This window comes from Anguilla rostrata, chromosome 10 (genome assembly GCF_018555375.3).
Source record: "Anguilla rostrata isolate EN2019 chromosome 10, ASM1855537v3, whole genome shotgun sequence".
Taxonomy (NCBI): domain Eukaryota; kingdom Metazoa; phylum Chordata; class Actinopteri; order Anguilliformes; family Anguillidae; genus Anguilla; species Anguilla rostrata.
Window position 1 is genome coordinate 13,713,284 of NC_057942.1, and position 27,941 is coordinate 13,741,224.

At 46.3% G+C, this 27,941-nt stretch overlaps 1 protein-coding gene across 1 annotated transcript; it reads left to right on the forward strand.

Annotated features, from left to right (window-relative positions):
- Positions 1-43: 43 nt before the first annotated feature.
- On the forward strand, positions 44-27,922 carry golga1 (golgin A1). The gene is made up of 24 exons (XM_064297516.1): positions 44-264; positions 1,989-2,317; positions 5,852-5,942; positions 6,817-6,891; positions 9,083-9,180; positions 9,373-9,405; positions 9,515-9,643; positions 10,120-10,289; positions 10,542-10,653; positions 10,798-10,893; positions 11,769-11,894; positions 12,647-12,742; positions 13,228-13,323; positions 14,157-14,252; positions 14,559-14,696; positions 15,638-15,712; positions 16,221-16,421; positions 17,603-17,705; positions 20,729-20,889; positions 21,290-21,448; positions 22,224-22,283; positions 22,823-23,041; positions 23,466-23,552; positions 24,431-27,922. The coding sequence occupies exons 2-24, from the start codon at positions 2,189-2,191 to the stop codon at positions 24,509-24,511; spliced, it is 2,631 nt and encodes an 876-aa protein (XP_064153586.1). The 5' UTR covers positions 44-264; positions 1,989-2,188; the 3' UTR covers positions 24,512-27,922.
- The last annotated feature ends 19 nt before the right edge of the window (positions 27,923-27,941 follow it).

The following is a 27,941-nucleotide window of genomic DNA, read 5'->3' on the forward strand; positions in this document are numbered from 1 at the left end:
CCGCCCCGCTTCAATGCGGTAGCCAATGAGCAGGGAAGGTAATTACACGGAGGTATCAGAAACGTCACCACTCTCCACATAGCCACATTTGAGGTCTTGGCGAACACGTAAAGAAGTTATTAGAAAATAATACATTTTCAGAAATGTAGCTGTGAGAGACTATTGGAAACAGTGTTTACATTATTCACAATTTAATTGGGGGATTTATGTTAAAACAAATGGATTGCGGCTGGCATTATTCACTTTGTTAATGGAGTTCATATGGTAAGGGTTCCCTTATCTATGTAACGATATCGGTAGCTAGCAAGCTAGTGTTAGCTGAATAATTCCGTCTGGAGATTTGCACATCATTCTCTTTTGTGAATTAACAAACTACAGAGCAAACCAGACAGCTAGCTAAGTTACACGAATATAATATTGTATAAGCTATGCATTCAACGATTGCAATTCTAAACATTTTTGGGAGAGCGTTATTTGATGTGTTTTGAAACGCCTCAATGGACAAAGTTCGAACGGTGACTAGCTAGGTACTAGCTGGTCCGCTATGGCTCGGTGGCTGCATATAACAAGCGCGAGGATGCAGGATGTTGGTAGCTACATTGTTTCAATATTTAGCTAATTCTCAATGTGACACCACAGTCTGTACAATGTAGCTAACGCTAGCTCGTTCAGCAAAATAGCATATCGTGGCAAATATGCTGACCATTCGAATCCATTTGGTCATTTAGCGTAATTTAGCTAACAAATAAAGTTTGCTAGCTGTATATATAAATGTCTCGCTTTATATCAGGATGTGCAGTTGTTGATAGACCTGAATAGCTGCGAGCAATTCAGTGTCATATTGCAAATTGAACAAGTTGTAGAAGGCAGTCATCTTTGGCTGGCTAGCTGAATAAACGTTTACTTCAATAGCTAAAATAGCTGTCTACTTAACGTAACGTAAATAAGTTTGAAATCTAGGTCGCTAGTGACAGTGTATTTGATGCAATTGTTGTTTGCACCGGCTTGATGTGCTGTCTGGTTACAATGTTAACTGTCTGGCTACAATGTTAACTATCTTACTGCCTCTGTATAATATAAATTTGGTGTAACGTTGACTACAATACTAATACAAGGGTAGTACTATCGTAGTATCATTACCATCTAGCTTGGTTGTATCGTATTCGTGTGACTTGCTTGTTGTGGGTAGTTAGTCAATGGATTAGCCTGATTGCTGCTCAATTGGAATGCGATACTCTGGTTTGGCCAGTAGGCTACTTAGGATCTTTGACGAGTTCCTGTCGGCATTAGCTGTACAGCGAAGGCCGAGGATGTCGAACTGGTAATGAGTGTCAAGGCCCAACGCATTCAGTAGAGCCAGTAAGCCGGAGCCCTCCCCTTCCATTTCAGGATTCGGCCATTCTGGCTCATTGTGAAACCGCGATTGGTTAAGGACATGTAACACCGTTGTCACTCATTTTGGTAGCTCTGTACTTCCGTACTGTTTTTACATTAATAATAAACTATTAGCCTACAGTTATGATAAAGAATGACGTTTGGTATTTTAATAAGTTGTTCACGTGAAATCATTGTAAATCGGTCTCAACGTTTATCCAGTATCCCTGGGATTGACTTAGGCCTGCATACTTCCTGGCGATCTCCTATTGTACATACAGTTTCATGCTGGCAGCATCTTAAACCCACTGACATGTCTGAGTTTTTACATGGAGTGACTTGACACTGAAAATGTCATCATTGTTAATTGCTATTTTAATGCCTCAGATATCAGGTTTGAATTTTAAACAGGCATGATGTCCATGCCTCCTAACTGCTGGCTTCAAGTCAAACAGTTACTTCCAGTTCCCATATGAGCATCTTTAATGCCAGTGTCGTTTTCCATCTTTAATGCCATTTCTGGTTCAATACATATGTCAATCAAAATAATGCGCTGTTATTGAAACTCCTCCTGTGTGAAATTCATGTATGTTGATTGCTTTGTTCTGTTTCAGAGCATTAGGCGAGGGATGATGAAAGTCTCCTTTTCTGTGGGAAGACACAGCACTGCTGTCCAGGCTTGTTGTGCCCCGGAGCAGAACCCTTAAAGGCACGGAACGGTGCTGGATTATTCTGGTGTGGGGGGCGGGGTGGAGCGAAGGGATAGGACCCGTGAGACTGGCAGCGAGACGGCGTGGGTAGAGGCGGGCCCGCCATGTTTGCCAAACTGAAGAAGAAGATCGCGGAAGAGGCCGCCACCGCTCCTCGGACCGGCGGCCGGATCCCGCGCTCCGTCAGCAAGGAGTCCATCACCTCGGTGGGAGCCGACTCTGGCGACGACTTTGTAAGTGCGCCCCGCTCTACCGTTACCCCTCCTCTGGAAGCGTGAAAGATCAAGAAAGCCGCACACTCGGGTTCCTCCTGGCTGTGTTCATTTAACCAACGTTTAAGCAAAAGCAAGTACTGCCCTATTGTAGGGCTAATTGAAGTCAGGTGAGACAAAACCATGTGACATGTCGACACATTAAATATTTACTGAAGTATAAATATTAGACAACAGCTCTCTTGTATGTAGACAACAAGTGGAATCGTCATTAATTTAAAAAAAAAATTGCTCCCTTTTGGTCCAGCCAGCAACAAGTTGCTGTCAAAGGTTTGCTTTTGATTGGCTTGTGCTCTACTGCACTTGACTGGCAGGTTTGAAAGAAAAGGGGAGGTGCTTCCATCATTGTAAATCTGGCCCACTTAGAGCCCACTTAGAGATGGTCATGTCGTGGATGTTTATAGGCTGGTCGGTCCTGTTTCCTGTGATGTGATGCAGCTAAATGTAGAGGACATGTCCGGAACGAGATACCTGAAAGTGATACTGTCGCAATGGTTGCATTCTGTCTAAGGGCTAAGTATATATGGGTGTTGCATTACATTTCAATTGTGTACTGAGCCCTCAAACCTCTAAAACCCAGGTGGATATAATAACCTGGAGGCATCTGAGCCTACTGATTGTTCTGGTTATCATTCCAAAACATCCCAGATGAAAGCAACCTGAGGTAAACCTAAAGGCATACATTTCTCCCAAGAGCGACTGGAACAGAGCTGCAACATTCAGTGATATTTTTACAGAAGCGGGTTAATGGCACCATGAGCTCTGGTTTCACATTCATGTGGAGGAGCTGTGTAAAATCATCCTGACGAAGGAAGAAATGCGCTGATTTCCTCCACACTTTAGCTGCGCTTTAAACAGCTGCTTCCGGGAATCCGCAGCGGGGAAAGACCGTGTGACGGGCCGATGGACGTGTGTGAGGCGGTGATAGGTGGTCTCCATCTGTCCGCCGGATCGAAGGGCAGGAGCTCTTAAGCTGTTGGGTCAGACACAAGTCTGTCTCTGCCCCGGCATTAGGGAAGGCTCTCCATTATCATCTCGCGTTAAGTGCTTTTCCCTCCCTAATTAGCGGCCCTGGGGGAAGCGATTATCGGCGTCGGTGCTTTCCCGATGCAGAACCGATCGGATCTGTGTCGAGGCGCATTCAACAGTCCATTTCACCACTCTTTGCACAGGTCAGCATCTGATGAGGGTCGTTATATCAACGGGGGGAAAATGCTCTAAAAAGCCCTAAGGTTAAATTCAAAGCTGCAACGGTGGTATAAATTGCCGTTGGACGTCTGCATTTCCTTGCCCCGCTTTAAAGCTGAATGGACAGCGTTTGTTGGCTTGTCTCACGGCTAAATGATGAATAATGAATTCATTGGCTCCTGTTACTCCACGCTCGTGTATATTTTATTACTGAAAGTCTGCAGAAGTGCTCTGTTGGCTTGATTCAGAACAGACTAATCTTGTAACTGGTATATCTTTGTGAGGTAATGAAGAGCAGACAAATCTTGCAGCTGGTATATCTTTGTGAGGTATAAGATCTTTGTGCAGTAATGAAGAGCAGACGAATCTTGCAGCTGGTATATCTTTGTGAGGTATAAGATCTTTGTCAGGTAATGAAGAGCAGACTAATCTTGCAGCTGGTATATCTTTGTGAGGTATAAGATCTTTGTGAGGTAATGAAGAGCAGACAAATCTTGCAGATGGTATATCTTTGTGAGGTATAAGATCTTTGTGCAGTAATGAAGAGCAGGGGAATCTTGCAGCTGGTATATCTTTGTGAGGTATAAGATCTTTGTGCAGTAATGAAGAGCAGACGAATCTTGCAGCTGGTATATCTTTGTGAGGTATAAGATCTTTGTGCAGTAATGAAGAGCAGACAAATCTTGCAGCTGGTATATCTTTGTGAGGCATAAGATCTTTGTGCAGTAATGAAGAGCAGACGAATCTTGCAGCTGGTATATCTTTGTGAGGTATAAGATCTTTGTGCAGTAATGAAGAGCAGACGAATCTTGCAGCTGGTATATCTTTGTGAGGTATAAGATCTTTGTGCAGTAATGAAGAGCAGACGAATCTTGCAGCTGGTATATCTTTGTGAGGTATAAGATCTTTGTGCAGTAATGAAGAGCAGACGAATCTTGCAGCTGGTATATCTTTGTGAGGTATAAGATCTTTGTGCAGTAATGAAGAGCAGACGAATCTTGTAGCTGGTATATCTTTGTGAGGTATAAGATCTTTGTGCAGTAATGAAGAGCAGACAAATCTTGCAGCTGGTATATCTTTGTGAGGTATAAGATCTTTGTGCAGTAATGAAGAGCAGACGAATCTTGTAGCTGGTATATCTTTGTGAGGTATAAGATCTTTGTGCAGTAATGAAGAGCAGACGAATCTTGCAGCTGGTATATCACATGCATGGTAAAACCTAAGCCCCGTAATAGAGCTGTCTTTTGTAACGTTGGTGAGGCGGCGTATCCACACTGAAGTGTAGTGCCGGCTGGAAGTGTGTTTGACTAATGGCGTATTCTGAGACTAAACAAATGAAAAAAGGTGTTGAAGGTGCAGCTGCAGAGCCAGCGGCGCTAATGCTCACTTCAGGGCTGATAAATGTGTCAGCCAAAAGTGTGCTTACAGACGGAGAGGAACCTTTATCGAGGGTTTTTCCCCTGCTCTGCCAGCGTTCACACTCACAAAATACTGTTATGTTGTTATTAGCTGTAATGAGTCGAGTGGAAAAAGTTCAACATTGAAACTGTTTTTATTGTTTCGGTGTTAAACCTTTAGGCCAGCTTTTTAAAGAAAAAGCCAGTGCTGTTCACAGCTGAACCTCCATCACAGTGCCTGTCTACATCAAGGCCATAAGGAATGCACTCAGAACAGCATGCTGTATGTGCTGACAGTGGTAAAATTTGTGTTTTTAAATGATATCAAGTATGAACACATTTGATTTATTGATTTCTACAAATATGCATTTGTTTTTGGGTCCCCTGTGTAATTGGTTATATAATACTGATGATGCAGCTGATCTGGATCTGTAGTTGTGACTCGCGTGTTTCTGTATTCAGTGCTTTTAGCACGGTGACGCTGATTGGAAATCTATGGTACGTTAGGGCCCGTCTCGGCTCTCGCGCTTCATAGGCTCTGTTTGCTGCAGTGCGCACTCCGCCCAGTAAAACCTGAGACGGTCCCGCCTTCCTTCCGGAAGAGTCTCGCCCGCCCTCACAGGCGTGGCTCGCCGGGGTTTGATGGCAGTAGTGTAGTATAATGGGTAAAGAGCTGGTCTTGTAGCCTAAAGGTCGCGGGTGGACTTCGAGGTCGATTCCCCAGTAGAACACTTCCATTGTACCCTTGAACAAGGTACTTAACCTACATTGCTTCAGTATATATCCAGCTGTATAAATGGATGCAATGTAAATGCTGTGTAAAAGCTGTGCAAGTCGCTCTGGATATGAGCGTCTGCTAAATGCCTGTAATGTAATGTAATGTAACACAACACGCCTCTTCCTCCCGCAGGCGTCGGACGGCAGCAGCTCCAGGGATGACCTGTCGTCCCAGCTGCTCCGGAGGAACGGTCAGATCCGCAAGCTGGAGGCCAGGCTCTCCGGTAAGGCCCTGCGCTGCCTTGGACGCCCGCTGCACCCGCCTCTCACAAAAAACAGCCCCCGTAGATCTGTTTCGGCTGTCATCATTTGTCCCTTGGACAGGAAACCATGAGACAAGGCTTTTATATGGGCTGGGTTACTTCACTCATTTTTCAGTATCTAAATAAAGGTTGATCATTCACACTATCCTCTATATAGTACCACTATCACGTTTATTATACTGAAGAAATATCCACAGTAAATGTTTTTAGTTGAGACGAGGATAGAATATTGACATTTCAGTATATTGCCTTCATCACTGAGATGATGATGTATGCTTATTGCAGTGTTCTATAGCCTATAAAGCATCACCACAGGTACAAACTAATTAGAGACGGGCTACCAGTCATCTGTTGTAAACACTATTGCATATTTATGTGTAATCCAGAGTGTGTTTGGCATGAGCCTGGATTGTGTGTGTTTTTAGGTCAGTCACTGGGCTTGATGTGTTCAGTAGTGATGCCCCTGTCCTCCAGCTGGCATCGTGCCCCTGCCCCCTCCCTCGATTGTCCTATTTTGTGTGCTACCCCTCCACTAGAGACAGTTGTCTGTGTGACCCCCCGCCACACTGTGTTAAGTAAAGGTTAAGTGAAGGCTAACCTCCACTCGACCTCTTAACCGGGATGGTTTTCTCACCACAGAAAATCATAATTTATTTTTTTCCTCCCATTTTGTTTTCACTCACTCATGTTTATCCTTTATGTTTTCCACTTAAAATTTTTTTTTATTTTTATCCCCTTCCCTCCCCTCTCTTCCCTCATTTGGCTTTTTTCTGTGTGTCTGTGCTTGTGGTACCGCCCCCCCGTTCCCCCTGGCTCCGCCCCCTCCCACCCCTAGACTACGCTGAGCAGCTCCGAATTTTGCAGAAGACCAAGGACAAGCTCGAAATTGCGTTAGAAAAGCACCAGGATTGTACGTACCGTTCCTTTCTCCCATGTTTCTTTCTTTCTTTCTGTCTTTCCTTCCATCTTTCCTTCTTTCACTTGTCTGCCATTTGGTAATGTCTGCTTCAGCAGTACGTGACCAGGCACCTGCTTTCGCTCATTCAGAATTGATTGTTCGTAGTGGGTGCTGGGTAGCTCATACTGCTGATACACGGGGTTTCAGTTCAGTGGCCCGTCTCACATTCTGGTCCTGACTGTGCCGGTGCCTTCTGCTTGGCGGCCCCGCGGGGTGGTGTGGGAGGCTGTGGGCGCGTAATTAGCCACCGTGTTGCCCGTAGGTGCAGGGCGTCAGTCGTCTGTGTTGTCGCTAGTAGCTAGCCGGGCTGCCTGACCACATGAGGCACATGGAAAGGGGGGTGCTGCGGTCTGTCGCCTACTGCAGAGGAGAGCCTGTGATTGTCTGCCTCTCTCAAATTGTCAGAGGACGTTGCTGCCATGAGAGGGATTATTGGACATTCATTCCAAATTGAGAGGAAAGAGAATAAAATATTGTTCTTATACTCAACACATGGTACCTCACAGGGCAGTGATCATTGGCTCCCTCCCCAGTTTTTTTAGGTTTGATTTCGGGTGAACTATATCCCGAAGAATGTTAGCTAGTTAGCCAGTCTTCTGCTGCTGCAGAGGTGAATGAGGTACTAGTTAGGGCAAGGTAAGGTCAGGGTTCAACATGCGCATCTAAACAAGGCCAGGCTGTTGCTAAACTCAATAAATTGAACTCCTGCCAACCCTCATATACTTGTTTAAATGAAAAATTCATATTTAAAATGGTTTTGTTACTGATGCAAATCCTCATAAACTGAACAAATTTTCTCATTCCATTCAACGATCTACCTTGGCTCTCATTTCATTGATAGATAATTAATTAGTCTGTTATAAACTCAGACAGCTGAGGTTAACCAGTTCTAATTCATTCCTGAATCAGGAATGCAGTAAGATGAATAGAATTTATAGCAGTGGTTACCAACCCTGTTCCTGGAGCTCTACCATCCTGTAGGTTTTCATTCCAACCCTAACAAAGTACACCTCATTCAACAATAGAGATCTTGTTGAACTGCTAATTAGTAGAGTTGAGTGTGCCAAGTTATAGTTGAAATGAAAACATACAGGATGGTAGATCTCCTGGAACATGGCTGCTTACCACGGGCATATAGCATGTTTGTTCTCCCAGGGGAAAGTCATTTGTTTGGCTTCATTTGTAAAGTACCAGACAAAAACAAGATTCAAATCACAGTACTGTAAATACTGTAAACAATTTTCCACCCAGTATATGGTATCTGTTAGCAATAAAGGCAACTACTGTTTGATGAGTTAAGGCTGTGGCAGGCTGACAGACTTATCTGAGAATGACACTTAATGGCTCTTAATTATTATGATACAAATGATTCCCTTGCCCTCTCTCAATAATGACCTTTACTTCCTTGTAATTTGCATTGGCTGTCATAGGCTTTCTAGAAGGGTAATTGCAGTTGTGATTAATTATTTCATTGTTCAGTGAGTACTAGGCAAGTGCTTTCTCAAAGGAAGTTTGATCATTGCCTATTTAAGTCTGAGGAATTCGTAGATGTGCCAAGGTCTCAGTAGCCATTTGTGCGATAAATTATTTAGCATCATTTTGAGCACGATCGGAAATCGTATAATCCATTTTAAGGAATTGTCAGACACAGAAATATGTCATGGTGGAAGGCTAATTGGAATCCCTCAGTTTGGAACCATCTCTTTGGATCATGGCACAGAGATGAGTGGCATTCCGTGTTAAATAAATATAAATCATAGCAGTGTGCTAAACAGGCAATGGCCATCCCTATTTTGAGTCAGTATTTGCAGCTGAGCTAACTCTTCTATTACAATACGGTATCTAGGTACCCTCAACAGCTTACAAGAATATGTCTGTCTTTAGTAACCTATGTCTACTAGGTATTACACTTCATGTGTATTTACACATATGGCCATGGGATTTAGCCATAAATGAAATGCAGAAGTAATCATAATCTTCATACTCTGTGTTCCTTCTCTGCTTAACCCTGCTGCCTAACCCTTGTGCGGCTGCCTCGGCCTGCTGCACCTCTTTGCAGACGTTGCTGTCTTCACTTCCTGGCTGATAGCACTGATGCACAGTGAGAGCTTTTAGTAAAAACTCCTTTCTGTTCCCTTTCCAGCATCCATGAGGAAACTGCAAGATCAGAATGAGCTGTACCAGGCCAACAGAGCCAAAATGGCTGAAGGCATGGCCTTGGCTCTTGAAAAGAAGGACCAGGTTAGTAAGTCAGTGGTTTCTGATTTCATGTCCGAGCCCCTGCCGGTTTTGCTTGGCGTGCATTTAAATGGCATAGCTCAGGATATTTAATATCTGGCCATGTTCTGCTATTGGCCTAAATATTTATTTTTAATTACATCACCGGTGTCAGTATTTCCTGTCAGTTTGATCATTTGCCTTTTTCATTTGTAGGAATGGCTTGAAAAGATGTCAGCGCTGGAGCAGGTAAGTTCCTCTCAAGATTGTCAGTTTAGGCCTGAGGCACATGGGGGACTAGCATGGTTGCTTGCATGGAGAATCCCACACCCACCTCTCTCTAACCTCCCCCACGCAGGAGAAATCAGTGTTGTCGGCCCGGCTGGATGAGATGACGGAGCAGAGCCTCAGCCTGTTCCAGAAGAGAGACGACCTGGACGAGCTGGAGGGATTCCAGCAGCAGGAGCTGGCTAAGGTCAAACACATGGTAGACATCAGTCTCACCTACCCACGCTATCTCACACATTGTCTGCAACAAGGGTTTATTTAATCAGGATTCTGTCCTGGGCTTATCTTCCCAACTACTGGGCTGTTTTTCAAATGAAGTTTGAAATGTGGAAAGTTAAACCAAATGTGAGGGGTGGTCTCTGGTGGTCTCGGGGTGGCTCATCCTGGAGCCTCAATGTGGGGACGAACCCCACAGTCCAGTATTGAATCCTTACCGTGGTGCCGCCTGTGGCCTTACAGGGCATTAGATGATTTGTTGTACCACCGCCTGTTCTGTTTCATCAGGTCCCTGAAAGAGGCGGTATCTGGCAACTTGTCTGAACTCTACCAAATTTAAAATTGCAGCAATGAGATGGACCATTCCAAATTTGGAGGAAAAATAAAAATGTTTAGTTGGTTTAAAAAAACAACAAAAAAAACTGAAATTTAACCAAAAACTTGTGTTTTTCCCGTTAGCTAATAAGGAGGGAGGAGCAGCTGGCTCAGCGGGAGCGGGAGCTGCAGCAGCAGGCCGGGGAGCTCCAGGTAGCCCGCCAAAGACTGACTGAAGCCCAGGACAAGCTGGAGCAGCTGGAGGAAGAAAGGCAGGAAAGCTCCAGGCTCTATACAGAGCTGCAGGCCGAGAGGTAAGGAGGGCCAGGAGGAGGCGGGAGGAGAATTGGGTGATAAGGGCTCACAGGGCATTTATAATATTTATGAAAGGCTTGTATTTTTTTTTAATGTTTGGAATTCCTCATTTTAATTCTTTGGAATTCCTTTTATCTATTTGAATTTACTTCCCATTGTTTCCACGCACAGTGGATTGCTGCGGAATGTGGTTCATGCTAATGTGTAAAATGAAAACAAGTGAAAAAAGAAAAGACAAACCTGTTCTTCAGGCAGGAGCTCCTTGGCATCAGAGAGGAAGCGGAGAAAAAGATAACAGAGCTGGAGGGCAGAGGTCAGGAGCTCCAGAATGTCATCCTACAGGTGTCTGAAGACTTCCAGAAGGTGAGGCACAACTAGGCACTCCTTGGAATCTCATTCACGTAAATGACATTATTTATCTAAAGGGAGCGACACCTGCATGTGTGCCTTTTCTTTAAATGTGTGACTCATCTGGGCTTGTCAGCAAATCTCTGGTGTGTCTCGCAGTCCCAGGGTACGGCAGTGGGGCTGGAGAAGTCTCTCCACTCCCTGGAGGCCGAACACGAGGCTCTGAGACTGCAGCACGAACAGCACAAACAGAAGGTCAGTGTCCCAGCTCAGTCTCCCAGCTCACCTGCTACACCTGCACCATTTTCCCCACGCCCACACCTCACAGCAACGCCCCCTGCACTTTCTCTGCCACGCCCACACCTCACAGCAACGCCCCCTGCACTTTCTCTGCCACGCCCACACCTCACAACCACGCCCCCTGCACTTTCTCTGCCACGCCCATACCTCACAACCACGCCCCCTGCACTTTCTCTGCCACGCCCATACCCCACAACCACGCCCCCTGCACTTTCTCTGCCACGCCCATACCCCACTACCACCCCCCTGCACTTGCTCCACCATGCCCACATTATCACAACTGCAACCTCACCACCACATCTTCTCCTCACAGCCACGCCCTCAGTTTCTCCACCCACACGTTCTCTACTGCATACCCCACCTTCCTGAATGTGCTCACAACTGAACTGAACACACTCAGAACTGCTGAACACCTTAAGGGCGCCTACACCCTGCCTGTCATAACCAGACCTTTTTCCGCCGCACCCGTGCCAGCCGCACACGCCCACACACTTCCAAACCCTCACCGTTACGCCCCATCTGCACTGCCACGAGTAATTTTAAAGTGCCATGCCTGCCTTGGCCACTTTGGGTCGCTATACTGTAACAGAACTGAGAAGCAGCTGGCTGTTTTCTTACTTTAACCCCTATATACACATATATACAAAAGACTGGGCTGTTGAAATGTGAGACGTGGGTTTTGCTGTTACATCAGGACGTCTCAGGGTTTCCTAGTAACCGATATGAAAAAAAACGTCAGAAGAGTACTGTTGAAGGATGCGTCCGTACCTGACGCGAGCGTAAGATGATCTGCCCAGCGTCAGCGGCTGACACGGGTGTGTCCCGTCCAGGTGCTAATGGCCGAGGAGGAGAAGGACCGCCAGGTCTCCAATCTGCAGGAGAAGGTGTCCTCCCTGGAGCGGCGTCTCCAGGGCAACCTGACGGAGGACGAGCACCTGGAGGAGCTGCTGAAAGAGGTGGGCAGTGGGAGAGGGGGGCTCTGACACGGAGCTGCAGAAGTGGGGTCATGCAGGTTCCTGCCATTAGCTCAGGCTGGGGCCTGCAGACACTGGTTCGGACCTCAGCTATTTCATTTGCAGACTGCATGCAACTGGCCTGAGAGGAACGGTGTCTGGGGAAGGTTAGGTTTAAGTTGGCTGCCCTGAGTTATAGTGCTGTGGAAAGGGTTGGTTTGAGTTGGCTATCCTGAGTCATAGTGCTGTGGAAAGGGTTGGTTTGAGTTGGCTATCCTGAGTTATAGTGCTGTGGAAAGGGTTGGTTTGACTTGGCTATCCTGAGTTATACTTCTGTGGAAAGGGTTGGTTTGAGTTGGCTAGCCTGAGTTATAGTGCTCTGGAAAGGGTTGGTTTGAGTTGGCTAGCCTGAGATATAGCTGCATTAGTTCTGTAAGGTGACCACAGGCTGCCAATTTTTGTCAGAGAACGCTGTTGCTCTCCTCAGATCAGTGCCAGCTCTCCTGTTGTGCTTTGTGGCCTGTGGTGTCTAAAGTAGCCACTGGCTTGCTGGCTAGTGCACGGGAGGAGCAACGGCGCTACAACTGCAGTGCTCCAGGCTTGGGTTTGGGTGGCACAACTGACATTCCCAAATTATATAGAAAAGGAGGAGGGATATAAGGGGTTAATTCAAAAATTGGGAAGATAAAGATAATATAGCAGATATTTATTAAAGATGTGTAACGTCCTGCTCGCCGCCCTGTCGTCGCGTGCAGAAGTGTGCCCTGGAGCAGAAGGTGGAGGAGACGCGGACGGAGCTGCTGGAGACGCGCACCAGCCAGGCGGAGGCGGTTAGCGCTTTAGAGGCGCAGGTGAGCCCCCCTCCACCCACCACCCCCCCCCCCCCCCTCCAGAGCTCCTGTGCTCTTCTGAAAAGCCTTGGAAGTCCTCAGAGTTTGAATGAATTTAATCTAGGACTTGAATGCTTTTGCAAATTACAACATTCTGGCAGGAGTACTTTGAGCCTGAATTCTTTTTGTTGAGATTGTTGGCAATCATCTGGAAGAGCTTTGTAGTTGACTAAAATTATGCCCTCAAAAATAGGAAGCCCTGGTCCTGGGACAGCATTCATTTTCAGGGACATTGGGCCTGTTTTTGATTGCTTCTGCACAATGTCCATTGAGAAACAGTCATAACAGCCTATATGTAAATGGTGCTATACAGAAATATTGATAGGTTTTTATGTTGCATTATTGTTGGTATTCGGCACTTGTGATGTAGCCTGTTGTTACATTTTCTATGAGTTCTTGAATTTGTGAGAATGAGACTTTGAAAGCGGCAGACTCGTTCTTCCCAGATATCCCGGCTCAACGGGAAGGTGGCCGAGCTGCAGACGCTGCTGAGGCAGAAGGAGGAGAGCTGGAGCTCCTACAGGGAGAGGACGGAGGCGCAGGTGATTTGTGCAGCGTGCTGTGCTGCTCTCTCTCTCTGTGCTGTCCCCGAGGCTCACGGCTCTGTGTCTGTACTCCTCTCTCTCTCTCTCTGTCTGTGCTGTCCCCGAGGCTCATGGCTCTGTGTCTGTACTGCTCTCTCTCTCTCTCTCTCTCTCTCTGTGCTGTCCCCGAGGCTCACGGCTCTGTGTCTGTACTGCTCTCTCTCTGTCTGTGCTGTCCCCGAGGCTCACGGCTCTGTGTCTGTACTCCTCTCTCTCTCTGTCTGTGCTGTCCCCGAGGCTCACGGCTCTGTGTCTGTACTGCTCTCTCTCTCTGTCTGTGCTGTCCCCGAGGCTCACGGCTCTGTGTCTGTACTGCTCTCTCTCTCTGTCTGTGCTGTCCCCGAGGCTCACGGCTCTGTGTCTGTACTGCTCTCTCTCTCTCTGTCTGTGCTGTCCCCGAGGCTCACGGCTCTGTGTCTGTACTCCTCTCTCTCTCTCTCTGTCTGTGCTGTCCCCGAGGCTCACGGCTCTGTGTCTGTACTCCTCTCTCTCTCTGTCTGTGCTGTCCCCGAGGCTCACGGCTCTGTGTCTGTACTGTCTCTCTCTCTGTCTGTGCTGTCCCCGAGGCTCACGGCTCTGTGTCTGTGCTGCTCTCTCTGTCTGTCTGTGCTGTCCCTGAGGCTCACGGCTGTGTGTCTGTACTGCTCTCTCTGTCTGTCTGTGCTGTCCCCGAGGCTCACGGCTCTGTGTCTGTACTGCTCTCTCTCTCTCTCTGTCTGTACTGTCCCCGAGGCTCACGGCTCTGTGTCTGTACTGCTCTCTCTCTCTGTCTGTGCTGTCTCTTTCTGCAGATCAGCGCTCTGGAGCAGCAAGTGCAGGAGAGCAGCGACAGGCTGAGCAGCAGCGAACGACAAGTAGCTGAAAGAGACGAGCAACTACAGAAACTGGTAAGACTGCGTCAGCTTGATGTGTTCCATTATGGTAACATTATAGTAGCATTTATGTATGCAGTGCCTTTCACACCATAGTATCGTGGTGCATTCCAATATTTTTATCCATTAAAAAGTTTAAATGTAGTAGCGTAGTAGTAGTAGTGGTGCTTTGAAGCATAATACACAAATAAAAATTTACATGGCCTAAAGCAGCAGAGAAAATGAAGGAAGGAAATTGAAGGAAATTTAAATAAATGTAAATGGCAGACTTTATCCTGGGCTGTACGTGTTGAGCAGCGATTGATCTCTCTCTCCCCACAGCAGGCGGAGGGGAGCATAGAGAGGGAGCGTCTGCAGCAGCAGGGCCTGGAGCGGGCGGGGCGCCTGGAGACGCAGGTCACCGCCCTGGAGACGGCGCGGGACCTCGACCGGGTCGCCGCCCAGCACCGCATTGTGAGTTAACCGCATGACTGCTGGTCCAGCACCGCATTGTGAGTTAACCGCATGACCGCTGGTCCAGCACCGCATTGTGAGTTAACCGCATGACCGCTGGTCTAGCACCGCATTGTGAGTTAACCGCATGACCGCTGGTCCAGCACCGCATTGTGAGTTAACCACATGACCGCTGGTCCAGCACCGCATTGTGAGTTAACCGCATGACCGCTGGTCCAGCACCGCATTGTGAGTTAACCACATGACCGCTGGTCCAGCACCGCATTGTGAGTTAACCACATGACCGCTGGTCCAGCACCGCATTGTGAGTTAACCACATGACCGCTGGTCTAGCACCGCATTGTGAGTTAACCGCATGACCGCTGGTCCAGCACCGCATTGTGAGTTAACCACATGACCGCTGGTCTAGCACCGCATTGTGAGTTAACCGCATGACCGCTGGTCCAGCACCGCATTGTGAGTTAACCGCATGAACGCTTGCCTAGCACCGCATCGCAAATACCTAGCAATTTGGGTTGTCGATGCCTATAATTCTGAAGCCTGTTAGCAGCCTCTTTGGGTAGAGTGTTCTTGAGCGTGTGTCTGCGTGTGTCTATGTGTGTGTGTATGTGTATGTGTAGTGGAACAGAGGGGCTGGAGGGTGTACTCTGTTGGAGGCGCCCCTGCCCTTGCTCTTGCTGAAGATTAGGGTTAAGATGATGCTCACAGGTTTGCAGGGTTCTCCAGGAGCCTCTGGCAGTCCTGTAGGATACGCTGCTCTGTAATTCAATCGCAGCCGCAGTGCTGGAACGCAACGGAACTTTCAGGCGAAGAGGCATGAAATATTCACAGAGCTAATGCCTCTCGGGCCCCTTTCATCTCTGCCTCTCTCTCTGCTCTTTTATCTCTCCCTCGCTCGCTCTTCCCATCTGTCTTGCCCCGCCCCCCTGGCCCCTGGTCCACCCCAGACGACTGGACGGAGCCGCCTGGCGAGTCCAGGTGAGGTGAGGCGCCTGAAGAGACAGAGGAGCTGGAGCAGGCAGGTGGGCAGGGCCGCCTCTCCGCGCGCCCCGCTCGCCACGCGTCGAGCCGCCTCAGCAGGCTGCACGAGCAGGGGGAACGGAGGGAGGGGTGGGCTGCGGAGAGACGGCTGGATGTTGATAAACCGAGAAGGAGACTGAGCGATTGATCAGTACGCCACACTCAGGAGTGGATCAAGAAATGTGTGCCAGGAAAAAAATATGAGAGGGCCACCTGTACATGCATGACACACACCACACTAGCAGTGCATCACACACGCACACAAACATATACAGTGATACACCCTTTACACACCACACACACAACAACACACACACACATACATGCATGTACAGTACACACACACACACACACACACACACACACACACATACAGTACATATACACACACACACACACACACACACACACACACGCATAAACAGTACATACACACACACAGTACATACATGCATATACAGTACACACCCACGCACATACACACACACACACACACACACACCCCTCTAGGGGTTCCCTGGACCCTCTAGCTCCTGGCACTGCTTCCCTGTTATCCCCCCTCAGCCCCGCCCTGCTGCTCCTCCTCAGGGGTTGTGTTGCTCCCTCTCTCCTCTCCCTCAGGCGGAGCTGGCCAGCAGGCAGACCGTGAGCGTGGAGATCGCCAAGGCCCTGGAGGAGACCAGAAGACAGAGGGAGGAGCTTCAGCAGCAGGTCAGTATCCAGGCCCAGAACATACGCCATAAAACACACCGGATACCTTTCAGGAAATTACAGTCAGACTGACCTACACAGGAGTTTGAAGCTTGAGTTTTTATCGGCTTTGTAGAAATGTGCACTCGAGCTTTTAAATGGACTTGGCACTGTACAATGTGTGTGCTGTCCCTGTCCAGGTTTGGCCTATTTCTGCCAATAAATTACCCCCCAGTTTTCATGCCTTTTTGTTTAGTCCTTTTTGTTCTTTTTTACTCCCAACCAGAATCCATTGTTTAAATGTTTCATTTTACAGTTAATTTTCAGAACTACAAATGTTTAACTACAAAAATTTAACACACGTGGTGGAAAGATGCTTTGCCAATATATGAAACATCTTTTATCATAAAAATAGGAATAAAACACGTTTTCATTGTTAAATTTTAAATAAGCGAATTGAGGGAATAATCAGCCGTTACTATATCTAGCATCAAAGTTCAATTTGTAGCCTGTGTTTCAGATCAATAGAATTTTGGCATGCAATTGTTATATGGCTGTTGTGCCATCCACTTCCATTTACAGTTACAAATAAGTACAAATTGTCATTGGAGTGGGTTTGTAATGTTTGAGTAAGAACATTTCCAACTGCTCAGCTTATGGGCTTTGAAGCAGTATTTCAACCCATTAAACAAACTTGGCTTGCTTGTACTGAGGCCATCCTTAATTACTTTACACAGGAAGGTGTTAACAGCGTAAAGGCTAGCTAAAGCAAATAAAGACGTGACAGATTTGATAAATGCCGCTCGTGTTCCAGGGTATAGACTTCAAACAGTGGCTCTCAAGGTAATCTCATCATTGAACTGTAACTTGGATATCATGGAAAACCACTTTCACCCATCGAAAGGAATGCCCTTTTCTCTCTGCTCCTGACTTTGCCAGTCGAAATACAGGAAGCCGCCGTTCCGAAGGCTGACCGAAGCCACTACAAATCCCCTGACTTTATTTCACCTGAATTTGACTTTCGCTAAAGCTTCTGAAGACCGTCTGGCTTTCCTGCGAGTAGAATCGATCCCCCGGCTCGTCCGCGCGTCTAAAAGCCCTGCCTCGGTTCAGGCTTACTGCGAGCCATAATGGCCTCCGGGGGGGATCAGGCCTTCCTTACTGTTCTGAGCGTGGGGGCGGGGCTCTGGTTTCTCTGGCAGGTCGGGGAGATGACATCCACACTAAAGGCCAAGGAGGAGGAGCTGGCCAAGGTCACCGAGCGACTGGGGCAGAGGGAGGCGGAGCTCGGCGCACTTCAGGAAGGTAAGAGGCCGCGTTCTGTCATGCTGGGTTTCTGAGAAGAATCTGGGATTAATGGACTAAACGTATGGGCTAGTCCATATCATTGGCAAATAAAATAACCTTGTGCCTGTTAGGGTTACTTGTGCTAAACAAGAGTAAGGTGCAAACCACTTTAAAGAATTGCATCTTTCTGAAAGGAATGTATTTTTACAAGAGATTTATTCATAGAAACTGGTTGCATTTACATGAATGGAAAGAGTGAATTTGTGTAGAGAAAAAGGTGTTCATGGCATGCATACAGGCATGCTTTATTAACAGTATATCAGTGAACAAAGCCATGCTTGTTTTTAACACTGCTTTTAGTGAAATACAGTAGTTAAGAATACTGTACACTGAAAGTGCTTTACTCACTGTGTTTTTAAGAATGAGAATTTCTAGCAACTGGACCACAATTCAATACTGCATCTGAAAGATCCTTGCAATAAAACTTTACATTTTTTAATTTAATTCTCATTTTTTTTGTTTAAGAATGAAGGTTATTTTCTAGATTGTCAGTTTATTCTAAATGTATGACCAAAAAAACGTTGCCACTGCCAGATTAACTTTTGAAAAAAGCGAACCATTTCACTCGAGGCATTTTGTGATTTGGCAGCAGTAGCAGTAGATTTGGTAACTTTCCTCTATGGTAATCCTGCCCCGTGTAAAATGAAACTCCTCCTCTGTTTTCGGTTTGCTCAAACCAGCCTTGCCGGTTTGTATTTGATTTGTCTCACTCGTGTCACGTGATTTTTGTCCCTGTCCTTGTTGGAAACGGCACACTTGCCTACTATTGAGTATTGTTGAGTACACTGGATGCAAAAGTTGCTGAGTGTGTGAAATGTACTCTAAATGTACCGCAATGATAACAACGACACGTCAGCATGGCCTCAGTGGCAGAACGTTTGACAGTACTTCCACAGTATGGCTGGAAAACAGTGTGGAGGATATTTTTTGCATACTGACAATTGGCTACTAAAAAGTGCACTAAACAGTGGGCTTTATGCTTAGTAGGCAGCGCACATTTTGAGGACACAGTAGTTAAGAGGCTGATTAGGACATGGCCCTTGTGTTTGATACATTTGAGTGTGCACTGGGTGATGCTTGGAGCCTCAGCAGCTTATGTTACTTTTGAGACTGCAGTGCAGCACACCACATACTTAGAGCTGAAGTTTAACATGTTCATGGCACGCTCGATTTAATGAAAAGTGAGACCAGATATAAGAAACTGTTTCTAATTGTTTCTGGCTGGATCACAACAGCGGGGCCAGTCCTACAAACGCAAATGTCTGTGAGTGACTGACTGACTGACTGGCTGAGTGATGAAGTTACACCATTGGTCGGCCGAGTTATGAAGTTACACCATTGGTCGGCCGGATCACGTGTGTTAGGTCCAGCCATATACTAGGTTTTAACCTGGTCTTGTTAATTCTGTAGATGCATTTTTGTGATCATCATATACTAATTCCTTTTAGATTTTGTTTGTGTGTACCACTAGGTGGCACTGTCCCTGTAGCCATTTAAAATGTGTACTTGTCCTCTGATTCTGATCCACATCAACTACAGTATAATGTAGTTCAATGTGTTTCCTGACTGGTTTATGTACTTAAACCAGGAACCCCTCAGATACACCAAACAGCATAAGTATCTGAGTGACGAAGGAACGTGTGTAATCTTATCCGGTGCTACCAGAACAGGATTAATTTAATGTTATCTCGGGTCTGATAAGGGGCTCACTTCTGTAAACCGCCCTACATAATCCAAGGGTACTTGGATGATTTTAATAAGCATTCATGTCCACACACACTTTTAGGCCTGTGCTGAATGTTGGATGGTTTGTATAGCAGTAATAAAAAGAACCTGACCTGACCCTGACATCTTTGTGGGTGGTGTTAGACTAGGTTTCTAAACGCTGTTTTGGTTTTCCTTATTTTGAGTTGCTTTAGTGCTCTCTGAGACGGGGATGGCATTTTCATGTAACGCCCTTAGCAGTCTCAGAGCAGTTTAGTGCGAATGGGGGGAAGCTCACCTCAACAATTGCGATGTTTCAGTTGACAGATTGAAATAGGCAGACTTAACCAGGGGATTTAGCCTGGACACCGGGGAGCCTCCAGCTCTTTAAAAGTGCTACGGGATTTTTAATGACCACAGTGAGTCCCAGACCTTAGTTTATCATCTCATCTGATGGACTGTGTCTCCTGCAGCACAGTGTCCCATTCCTTGCACTGGGGATATGGTTCATTGCTTGGTTGAGAGGGAACAGCACCCCCTACTGGCCCAAGCCATGCCACTTCTAGCAGCAGCTTCATTTTCACAAGTCTCTCATGCACTTTCTAAGACCAGCTCAGTTTAGCTACAGGCATTCGTCAGGTTGGCAAAGACTCCGTAGCATGGCTTTTGGCACAGAGTAAGGAGTTCTCACAGTAATAAAATGTGATATGTTGGAAGAGCATGGCATAGTTCGCATTAGATACATTCCTCACTGAGCTGTGAGGATGGTCGCAGTCATTCTGCCTGAAACTTGTTTGCTGTAGCGTCTAGCCGAGGGCTGTCTGTGTTCCTCCGAATCCTGAACCTTGTTCTGTTCCGAGTTTCAGGGAAGAACTAGTGCTGCCAATTTTAGTGTGAAAATGATTCATTTCTCACCCAGCTGGTAGCGGGTAGTACACACTCACACGCACACAGACATGCAGACACACACACACATACACACACATACGCACGGGCTGCTGGCTGCTGGCCTTCAGCTTTTCAGATCATCTTTCAGACAGAACCGGTGGATACTAATGGGAATATGTTTTCCTGCAACTGAATCATGACAAGCATTCATATTTGGTCACGAAAATATCAATATCAATATTTCTATACCATGAGAAATCTTTTTATCATATCACTCATCATCGCTTTCTCTGGCCTGTTTCGTCCAGCTTATTTGGTTATGTGCGGCACCTTTGGAAGTAATCCTCTTGTAATACGGGCGGGCTAACCAGCAGCGTGTCTGTTTGCAGAGCTGCGGACTGCGCAGACGGGGCTGTCTGCGCTGCAGGCGGAGGCGGAGGGTCTGCGCAGACAGGCGGTGGAGCGGGAGGAGGAGAAGGACTCCCAGATGGCCCTGCTGAGGCAGGAGATCCTGACTCAGACACAGCAGCTGGACGCCTGCCAGTCCCGGGTCAGAACCACACAGACTGCTGCAGGCCAAATACATAATAATGCTACAGTAACAATCATTTATGGATTGGACCTTTCAGCACCTCAGAGTGCTTTGTAGTCTATCAATAGGAGAACATACCCATTACTGCAACCATTGTATGCCACTCACATGGATGATGAAACCTGCTATTTTGTGCCAGATCTCACACTAAACATTAGTTGAGGGGAGAGTTGGAGAAATTTTAGAAGGGTCTCGTGAAAATGCAAGCAATACTACTGTTATATTTGTTTTAAGAAGGAAGATACAATAAGTTAGTTTAGCAATAGTGTTTGTGTCTGAGCTAAAGGCCTTTGCCAGGACCTGAGTCACCTTCTTGGCATGTATTTAACTTTTCCCCTATCTTCCGTTTGTATTACAGGTTTCGGACTTGGAGGTTGAGGTGGAGATGTTGACGGGGCAGCTCCATGCCCCGGAGGATTGTGGGAAGGAGCAGAACGGGTCTGTCACGGTGGATGACTTGGCTCACATGCAGAAAATGAACAAAGAGTTGGAACAGCAGCTGAGCGAGAAGAATAAGGTGTGTGTGCGTGTGCGTGCGTGTGTGTGCACGTGCGTGAGAGAGTGTGTGTGGTATGTGTGTGTGAGTGTGGTGTGTTGCACCCTGCTTTACTCATCCACTCTGAACGTAGAATGACCAGTTTGCTTCTTAGAGCAGTCCATTTTGGTTATGGAGCAATGTTTTTGTATCTAGGTTGTCACATTTTCCCTTACAGTGGATTGAGCTGCCTCAGACTAGCTCGGCTGTTCTCGAGGGATTGTATTTTTATGGGGTGTCATAAACTAGGCCTACATATCTGTGAATTGCGCCTTCCAATGTGACTGTACACTTCACAATGAGAAAGGCTGCTCTATGCAGACTGGAGCGTAATCTGTGAGAAACGTGTTGACATGCTACAGAACGCACACACCGGCACGCTTTGTTGCGCAATGAACACTGGGATGAATTTTGCAAAGTCCACCGAGCAATGAATTCACTGAGCTATAAACCGTAGCGATCGGCAACATTCTTATTTCACTTCTGCAATAACGGCCTTAAGCCTTAAAATCGGCCTTAAGCCTTAAAATCGGCTGCAGCAGCGGTAAAAGCAGCAGTAAAAAATCGCAGGTGCGAGTTTGCTTTGAGTGCCTGAGAGAGCGTCTCGCGGAGTCGTTCGCTAACGGGGAGGACTGCGAGCGGCGAGCCGAGGTCGTTGGCGTGATGGATGGGCGGCGCCGGGCGGCGCAGCTGTCGAGCGGAGGAGGCCCGCGGTGACGCGGCGAATGATCGAACGCCCTCTCTTTCTGTCTCGCAGACGATAAAGCAGCTACAGCAGAGGCTGGCCGAGCTGAAGAGGACCCTGCAGAAGGAGCTGGTGAGAGAGGCGAGCCCGGAGACGCTGAAGCATTGCTTTACGTGCGATAGTGTAATAATGTGACATAACACTGGATGGGAGTCTGTCCCCCCCCCCCCCCCATTATACATGGAGGGAGAGAAACAAAAGACAGGTGCTTTGTGTTTGTGCCTGTGCGTAGATAAATCCAGCTGACATTTTGAATACGGCAAGTAGGACTGGCTCGCACTCACCTGCAGGATCAGTTTGAGGGCTGAAAATTCAAAAATTAAACATGTTTTTATTTAATTTGTTGTGAAGTTCTGACTGATGGGGGAACTTAAGTCTTAAGTTAAAGGCTTAAAATTCAAAAGTGGTTGCCACCAGTTGAGTTCAATTTTTCATGATCTCACAGAGTTCTGAAAGCTTTTGGTAGAGCCATAAACATCAAATGTATTTTTCCCCATGGTGCTTAGCGGATGCATGCGTGTGCAGGAATGTAATTGCGTAAGGACAGTCATGTGATCCGGGCGGATTTGTGGGCGGTAAGTCTTGAGTGTGTCTGTTTGTCTTGCCTGCAGAAGTTGAAGCCAGACCAGGAGTCTGAGGGGAGGGAGAGGCTGGCGGAGGGGAGGGTGGAAAAACCGGAGGGGCCAGAAAAGCCGTTCCCTGAGGCCCCGCCCCCGGCCGTCTCCAGCGCCACCGTCACCAACAACTCTGACCTCAACGACTCCCGCGAGATCAACTTCGAGTACCTCAAGCACGTGGTGCTCAAGTTCATGTCCTCCAGGGAGGCTGAGGTGAGCGTACATTCTACTCCTCATCAGTGACATCATCAAGCCACACCCCCACACTCCATTACCTCTGCTGAACCCCACTCCTCATATGAACGTGCAGTGTTATTGGCTCTATGAGCTGTCACTCAAGAGTTGCCTCTGACATTATTCTCTATCTCTGTCCCCCTCTCACTCTACTTCCTCTTGCTGCTTCTCTCTCTGTGTTTCATATTCAGCGTCACTGACTTTATTAGCATAACGCCCATTGCCAAAGCTTTACAAGGACAAACATCATCAGTTAATTAAAATCCAATCGGTTATTACACTATTACTCATCGGGTGTGAAATCATGAAAGGTACGCAAAGGACACGGAGCGTGCTTACATAAACGTAACTGTGTAAACGAAAGGTAAAGAAAATAATTGATATCATTATCTCTCCCCCTCAGGCGTATCAGCTGATAAGAGCTGTGTCTGTGCTGCTAAACTTCACGCGTGAGGAAGAGGACATGCTGAAGGAGACTCTGGAATACAAGGTCTGCCCCCGCTTTGACTGGCGTTTCCCTGGGGAAACCCGGGCTCCCTCTCTTTTCACACAGGCCTGTAGTACAGTGCAGCTCAACCCTTGGGCTTATTCATTCTGCACAGTGCCATGCACTAGTGAGTCTGGGTTCAAATGTACTGAGACAGCAAGTTGGTCAAGGGGAGATTTTGATATCTCAGTCTGTTTGACAACATTTTCTTTTGATATCTCAGTCTGTTTGATATCTTTCTTTTTGATTTCTTTTGATTTGATATGTCAGTCTGGTGGAAATTATGTTTCTGTCCTTTCACACATTCTGTGGAATAGAAATCAGACTGAAGTGTACTGGAGGCATAAGTGTGACATTAAATTCAAGCATTTCAACTTTCAGGGTTTGATTTACAGTATTTCCATCAAAACTGCTGAGTTGAGTAGGAAGTGTTGTTTTGAGTTTTTCCTCCCCTTAAAATGCAAACTTTGTATTTCATTGGTGAGACATGACAGAAATCCGTCCTTATTTGTTTGATTAATCAAACCCAATGAGAGCTGATGGCAGACTGACAACAAGCCTCATTTCTGGTCTTGGGAGTTGTGTGCTTGGCGGCATACTCCGAATTACAAAATTTAAGGTAGAACAACACACTGTGGTTCTTGTGAATTTTCAAATTTTAATAAAGCTGTCTACATTTAATTACCCTATTAAAAGTATTGACCACGTCCACGACCAACCTGCTTTATGAAAGGGGCAAAAGAAAAAGGTTGTTTTATGGAAGTGCAGTTATGGGTTCTCACTTTTTATCATGATCCATTTTGTTCACTGTGGTAATTTGTCGTGCTGTATGGGTTTTCTGGGCTGTAATAGTCATTTCTTTGTTGATTATTTCCCCTCAGATGTCTTGGTTTGGATCGAAGCCCTCGCCGAAAGGCATCGTTCGGCCGTCTATTTCAGGAGCCCCTGCCCACTGGAGCTGAGCTATGGGAGGAAAGGGCCTCGGCCCCTGACCTCAACCCATATCTCTCCCTGTCACTGTGGCAACCAGGCCTCTTTTTATATCTGAGACGCTTTTTAATAAGGATGCTGTTGAGAGCTTTTAAACACTTCCTCCCGGATTCCTGTGTAGCTTCATACGTCTCCTCTCGGAGATCAATGATACTCTTTTTCTTCTTGCTCTTTTATTTTTCTTCTTTCTTCTTTAAGAGAAGAAAGGACAGTGGCTGGGGACGGAAAAGGCTCCTTTAAGCCGATTAAAAGGCAAGACAAATCGCTAATCAGATTTTATTACCGGCTATTTATTTTTATTTTGTCAGTGATTTCCACTGACCGGGGACTCAAAGGCTTATCAGAGAAGACCTACATGATCTTTGTCTGTGTAAGAGCATCCCTGTTTAAATGGAGATTTGGGAGAGACCCCAGCCTTGCTCTGGGATGAATCGGTCACGGGGGAAGGATGGCGATGAAGTTTGTGGCTCTACTCTGGATCGAGACTTACAAACAACTGCCGTAGCACCAACCTAATGGAAATAAAACCAGTAACCATGTTGCACAGATTTGGACACCAGAAGATTGCTGCTGATTTAAGTTTTTGATGTCTGGTTTACATGCATGTCAGACAGGAAGTTGCAAGGGTGTCAGGAATCTTCGACTTATAGTATGACTGCGGTTTGATAGATGGACGTGAAGGTTGCAGGTTTGAATCCCAGGTTGGGTGCTCCTGTTTGCACTGCAGTAAAATGCTTGAGTTAAATACCCAACTTCGTAAGTGGGTAGTACAGTTACAGTATATCAGCTCTGTAGGTTTCCCTGGGTATTATGGTCACCTGCTAAGCAGAGTAAGAAACAGTGTGATGTGTTGAAACCTGATTGGTTATCACAAGACTGGCCAATGTTAGTTTAAAATTGACAGAGGTGCTTTGGTTTATTAAAGCTGCGTCTGTTCACAACTATTCATTATCAAATAATTATATGACTATTCTATATTATTAGAGGTATTGCTTTATATATGAGGTCCTTAAGAACTAAGATAAACACGCCCCAGACCATCAGACACTCAAATTGAGGATAGTTTCTACTAGCTATGATTAGAACCTGCATTGGCTTAATTGGTACAAGGCCATCAGGTTCTCGGTATGCATCCGTGCAGATGGCTGTGTGGGAAAAGCCTTCCAAATTCACATCAGGCAGGACATTTTTCCCATGATGCTATATTCTCCCTTCGTCTGCAGAAAGGGCAAATTTTAGCGAGGGCAGGAGATGGGAAAAGTAAATTTCAGCGAGTTGCATTCAGCCTTCATTTGGCTTGCTGATGAGGTCTGGGAGCTTCTGGGTTTCTTCTCTGAAACTTGAATTTCAGAGAGGAAAGCACTTTGTTAAAGCTGATATAAGTACTGGAAAGTTGGCCAAGATTACCCAGCAGCCTCCACTGTGTACCGTGCACACAGTTAGGGTGCTGGGCCTGGCCCGCCTTCCCACCCTTTAGGCCGGCTAAGTCTGGCGCAGTACCTAACGTTAACCCAAGGCCTCCTGCCCCCAACATCACTCACCATTGGATTGCCTCCATTCACAGATTTTGACTGATTAACATCTAGAAGCCAATTAGAACACTGCAGCTTTGGTTTCCTAGACTTTATGTACCACATTAGACTTTTTTTTTTTGCTTTGACTAAGGACCTTGTTGGTAAACTGATAATTATTGTATTATGAGACGTTTTCCATTCCCCTCCTTCAGAGAAAGGACAAGAACATTTTGAGAGTATGAAAATGAACGCACTTCAGAGATGTGACCGCGACGACCCTGCTCGAACCGCTCCCTCTCCGGCGTGGCAGACCCTGACTATGCCCTGATGGCTTTTGGGGGGATTTTTTTTACTTTTCTTTTGCAAGTTTCTATTAATCTGAAGAACCCGGTTCTCCCCGTCAAGAGAATTTTCCACTTTTCTGTCGAGTGTGTGGACATTTTCGAAAGCACCGACGGAGCGGGAGGGACTAATGCAGCTAATGGCTTTGGGTTTCCTAGGCCAGGGGCTATGCGGGGAGATGGGACAGCTCTTTAACTGTAAAGCTGGAGGTGCATCTGAGCAAGCAAATGTCAAAACTAAAATTCTGGGAAGCCTACCTTTACATGCCTTGTGTTTGTGTAAAATACATTCCATAAGATTATTTCTATATCAATAACTGTACATAACACTGAGAAATTTATAAATCCCTGGATGTACATTACTTTGGTTGAAGCCCTTGCCATATTTTGTTCATATATTTAAAAATATATATACCATATATATGTTTAGAATATATAAAACAGTATTTGATCTTGAGCCTTCGCTGGAGAATTCGCCTCACTGTCCACTTGTTTTATCAGAAAGAACCCCACGTATTATTCATCATTGTAGAAAACAAGGAAAAAACGCTTGCCTTATACCAGACGGCCATGTTGGTTTTTAGTAAATGAAGCGTTATTGCGAGGCTGAAATGAGCCAATGAAATGAGGTTTGCACATCCATCAGCCACAAGGTGCAAGACGTACAAACCAAAGGCACACTGTCACTGCTCTTGGACATAAAATGGCCTTGAATTACAATTTAGAACCTTTTGTCTTGCATTATGCCACCCCCTATAACGGTCAAATTAAAGTGGGCATTGATATGTCCATGGAAAGGGGGTAGAGGATGATTCCTAGAGACTGTAGTGTTTTTTTTTTTTTTTAAGACCCAGTCCACAGACCAGGTGAAGCTGTGGTGTTATGTTGTGATTACTGCCCATATGTTGTCTATGCATTACATTGATTCTCTCTCTCATGTTTTTGGAGCCTGTCAATGAGCAGAGTTAACGATGAAAAGGGCATCATTTTTAATTTTGCACAGGGGAAATGCAACCCGAGAGCGCTGCTGCACTGCGCGGTCCCATTCAGAGCGCGCGTGCCGTTAATCTCGGGTAGTGGAATGCAGGAAGCTTATCTCCATTTAGCGTCGCCGGTCGTGATGTTTATTTATGAGTCGGCCTGCGTGAACGGAATTCTCCGCTGCGAACCCATCGAGCCAGCACAAGACAAACGCGTGTTGTGAGAGTCGAGCAGCTAATGCGCTTTTTAAATCGGTACATTTACTGCCCCCGTTAGCGTCCGACATGCTCAGGTTCTGAACCTGAATGACCACTACAGTGCAAACGCCGTATAATTTAACAAATCATTGATTATTCGATATAACTGTTTTCCACAGCATTTACTGTATCACTACAAAACAATGATATTCTCCTTTTTGTTCTCTCTTGTATGTTGTACAAAAAAAACATCAAACCTATATTTTCCTTTTCTTTTAATGTTTGGGGACTAATTTGTAGTTGTGCATACCTGTATATTATTTTTGGTTTGATTAAAGTTTGACTTTTAAGGTGTGCATGGGTTATTTT